Consider the following 4751-nt stretch of genomic DNA (forward strand, 5'->3'; position numbering starts at 1 on the left):
AAATGGTGCAACCCCTGTGGAAAGCGGTATAGCGCTTTCTCAAAAAGTTGCAAATAGAGATACCATTTGACCCAGCAATTCCACTACTGGGAATATACCCAGAAGAGACCATAACTGACACCCAAGCAGATATCCTTGCTCTTTAGCCTTTAAAGAAGTCCATAGCAAATTTGCCCAGTGTCATACATCTTTTGATTCCGCCCCCCCCCCATTTCAGTATCTTGAAAAGATTACCTAGAACAAAGATAGTATCTCTGCCTATAAAATGCAGAAGTTTAAGAAACCCAGGTGGCATTATCTCTGCACACAATTCAGTTCACTGATAGGTTAGAGTATGTACCTTTTTTTTATTGTAAATATGTCCAAGTTGCCAACTACAATGGTTATACCACTCCATGCTTCCACAGTAATGTAGAAAAGATGCAGTTTCTCCTTTTGACATACTTTAGCAGTATCAAAACTATTATTTTTTGCTACCATGTTCATAATTTGGTTATTCATTTGGGGTTTTTCTTTGTGGGGGTTGTGGTGATTTTGTGTGTGTGTGTGTGTGTGTGTGTGTACCTTTAAAGTTACTCTTTTCAAGGGTGTTCATCAAAACAGATACCTTCTTGAATACTATGTGTCATATGTTTTATTATTTCTTTGCAGTAGATTGAAGAGACTAGATCTTGTTTGTGTACTTTCGTTCAGGTGTACACCTTTTAGATGATAAAGTTGAAATATTTCAGTGAGCTTTGCTAATATGTTTTATAGATTCAAGAGGAAGAGTGTCCACCAAGAGATGACTTCAGTGATGCAGATCAGCTTAGAGTTGGGAATGACGGCATTTTCATGCTGGCGTTTTTCAGTAAGTGAGCTGAGCTTTCCTTTCCAAAGTTTTGAAGTATTTTAGTTTTTCTGTGTTAGGGTGTGTATATGTGTGTATGTGGTAGTATTGGTTATGTGTTTAAAAGCAACATAGTGAAAAAAAGAAAATATTTTAAAATGTAAATGGCTCTTGGTAAAGAATTGATGAATACCAAATATCATAATATTGCATATAAAATCTGAGTGACTTTAAATTAGAAAAATCTACTCGTCTTTTTCTTTAATTCATTTACTGAAGAACAGAAGTAAACCACCTAGAAGTGGGGGATTCTTATTTTTTCTCAGTTAAATTATATTGAGATTGTCTTATCAGCTTGTTTACATGCAGTATTTAAGTCTGATTTTATTTAGACAGATATATACCATGATTAAGGAAATTAATCCTTTGGTTAAACATACTATCTAAACAATCACTGTTGATTTATACTTTATATTTATACTTTTTATAATTGATTTATAATTGTTTTAGATCAATTACCCTTTATATCTCAGCAAACTTCGTATACATTTTTACTTTAAGAAAGAGTAACTTAAACATTCATTATTTTCATAAATGTGTCTTTTGAGTAATCTTAATTAGGAAAGGCAGAAGTTAAATTTATTAGTGTATTTATAGCACAAACATTTCTTGGGAATTAAAAAATGTTATCTGACAAATTTAATTATTTGTCTAAAAACTTTATTTCCTTGTTTCTGTATTTCACTAAATGATAGGATCTTTTCTTTACTCTTTTTATATTTTGGATTGGAAACCAATTAATTGATTAAATAGTTCTAGTAATACAGACTTAGGATTTTGTTTTTGACCAGTAACATTAGTAATGTATAAATGAACATTTTTTGTTTGCATAAAATCATTCATATACATTGTGTTTCATTCATATACATTGTTTCATTCACATACATTGTGTTTTGTATCATCCATACACATTGTATTTTATATAATTAATTACTGTTGATCTGTGCCTATTAATGCTGTCTTTTCAAGTTCCCATTGAATCTTTCCTGTTCCTTCACTCGGCCTGCTAACCCCTGCTATCCTAGTGATTTTCCCAGCTTCCCCTTTTTCTGCTCCCCTTTCCCATTTTGAACATTTATACATGTCTTACTCTGTTACCCTGTTTTCACAAGGTTGATCTTATGCAGTATTTGCCCTTATGTGACTATTTCACTCAGCATAATACTCTCTAGTATTATATGTGTTACATAGTATTTTATGAAATTATTACTCCTTAGTGTTGAATAGTATGAATTAACCACAATTTCTCAGTCCATTTGTTTGTTGATGGAAATATGGACGACTACGTTTCACTGCTGTGAACATAGGTGTACATATCGCTAACAGATCAGTTCTGATTTCCATGTTATGTATTCCTGCCAGTGGAAACGCTGCATCATATGGGATTTCTGTGTTCAGCTTCAGCTTTTTCAGCAAATGCCAAACTACCTTCTGTAGTGATTTTACCACTCAAGATCCCACCTACAGTTCATAAGGGTTCCTATCGCTCTGCATCCTTTCCAACATTTATTGTTTGTGGTGTTCTTAAACTTTGCTACTGTTGCTGGAATGAGATGGTACCTCATTGATATTTTGATTTGTATGTCTGATTGTCAGTCATTTTGAGAATTTCTTCATGTGTCTGTTGGCCATTGGAATGTCCTTCTTTGTAAAGAGCCTGTTCATATCTTTTTGCCCATTTTACAACTGGGCTATCAGTCTTTTTTTGTGGGGACCCTGTAGTATTTTGTAAACTTTAATTATGAGATCCTTGTCTGAAATGTTATTGCCAAGTGTTTCTTCCCTGTCTGTGGGCTTGCTTTTTAACCTGTTGGAGAAAATTTTTGATGCACACAAGGATTTGCTTTTAAAATAAAATTTGGGTTTCCATTCATTGATTTTTGTCCTCTCCTAGTTGTGCATTTTTGGCTATATTCACAAAGTCTGTTTATGCCATAGGTTAGATCTTCTAAACTTGTTCACATTTTGTCTCTTAGGATCTTCTGGTTTTGACTTTTACCCCTAGGACTCTAATCCACTTTGAGTTGGTTTTTTATGTTAGATGTCATCCTGTTTCTTTTTTCTGCTTGTTAAGGAAAACTACAAAACTTATTGTTACTACAAGAAATAATAAGAGACCTAACTAAATGGGAAAATATTCCCTGTTTGTGGGTAGGAAGACTGAACATTGTGAAAATGACAGTCCCACTCAAAGCAATTTACAGATGCAGTGCAATCCCAGGACAGATACTGAATTCATTCTTCAAGAAGATTGAAAAGGCAGGTTTGAATTTCATTTGGAAAAAAAGAAACCAATAATAAGCTGGCTCTTCTTAAAAACAAAAATGAAGCATAGGAGGTATCTTAGTCACTGATCTCAAAACCAACTACACAGCTATAGTAATCAGAACACCATGGTATTGGTACAGTGACAGACACATAGATTAGTGGAATACAATGGAAAAGCCAGAAATCAGCCCATCAGATGAGGAGAATTGAGGCACTTGCTGCAGAAGATCAAGGAATACAGCTTTCAGTGTGGATTGCATCACAAGGCCAAAAAACAGAAGATTACCACTGGACCAATAGACAACATAATGGTGGATCTAGAGGAGATTGAAACTATCAGCAGCTTCATCTTGCTTGGATCCACAATTAATATCCTTGGTACCACCAGTCAGGAAATGAGACACATTGCAATTGGAAAATCTGCAGTTAGGGATCTTTTCCAATTGTAGAAGAGTCATGATGTCAGTTTGAGGACTGAGATGCATCTGATTCAAGCTATAGTCATTCCGATCACTTGATATGTATGCTAAACATTGAATAAGGATGACAGAAGATGAATTGACTCCTTTGGGCTATGGCATTGGAGAAGAACACTGACAGACAGACAGCCAACAGAACAAACAGATATGTCTTGGAGAGGGTGCAGCTAGAGTGCTCTTTGGAGGCAAGAATGATGAGATTACGTCTCACATACTTTGGACATGTTGCTAGGAGGGGGCTATTCCTTGGAGATGGACATGGTCCTGGGAGGGGTGGAGGGTCAGTGCAGGAGAGGAAGATTAACCAGGTAGATACGATGACTGCTGAAATGGGCTCTTGTGTGTCAGGAAGTGTGAGGATGGCACAGGATAGAATAGGGTTCAGATCTTTTGTTCACAGGGTCTCTATGAGTTGTACTGAACTCAGCAGCACCTAAGGATAACCTGTGGTCAACTGATATTTGACAAGGTAACAAAACATTTAATGGGGAAATGACAGTCTCTTTAACAAATAGTGCTGACAAAACTGGACATTTGTGAACTTTTACTACGTTTTCTATTCCTTTATATTTTTATTCTTGCAAATACTACACCAATAATGAGAGTATTAAAGATTATTTTTCATCCCCATTTCTCGATATTTTTTTTCTGATAGGTTCTGACTACCATCTAGTGGCTGTTCTGAAAATTGCAATGTGTTATGTTTTCCATTCTTAAACTGCTGATAGCATAATGGGTCTAGAAATAGATTTTTTTTTTCCTCCAGTGTAGGTTTATAACTTGAGCATGTCAGGTCAGATAGATTTTGCAGATAAAATTGCAATAAATATAATTTAGAGTGGTTCCATTAAAACATTTTTGTATAATTCTTGCTTTTTTAAATGTTACCCTTTGTGTTTTAGTTTCTTAACCCTAAAAGTTTGTATCTGTATTGGTAATTTGCTTCATAAAACGGAAAGGAAATATAAGTATCATCTGATCATATTTCTGTTTCTCATAACCTCTTAAACTTTCACTATAAAATGACTTTTTTTTTCTATAATTATATTTTATTAATTTTCATAAACATTTACAGAGATTTTGGGCTTCCACTCATTCATTGTTGCACTATTCTC

The 4751-nt window shown here is 34.6% G+C and overlaps 1 protein-coding gene across 1 annotated transcript in view; it reads left to right on the forward strand.

Annotated features, from left to right (window-relative positions):
- Positions 1–4751, forward strand: part of NDFIP2 (Nedd4 family interacting protein 2) — an 82438-nt gene that overhangs the window by 58485 nt on the left and 19202 nt on the right. The window contains exon 5 of the mRNA XM_006894079.1: positions 757–850. Within this exon, the coding sequence (XP_006894141.1) occupies positions 757–850 (94 nt within the window). The remainder of the gene's footprint in view (positions 1–756; positions 851–4751) is intronic.

This window comes from Elephantulus edwardii, unplaced genomic scaffold (genome assembly GCF_000299155.1).
Source record: "Elephantulus edwardii isolate Elephantulus edwardi_28Jun2011 unplaced genomic scaffold, EleEdw1.0 scaffold00134, whole genome shotgun sequence".
Lineage (NCBI taxonomy): Eukaryota > Metazoa > Chordata > Mammalia > Macroscelidea > Macroscelididae > Elephantulus > Elephantulus edwardii.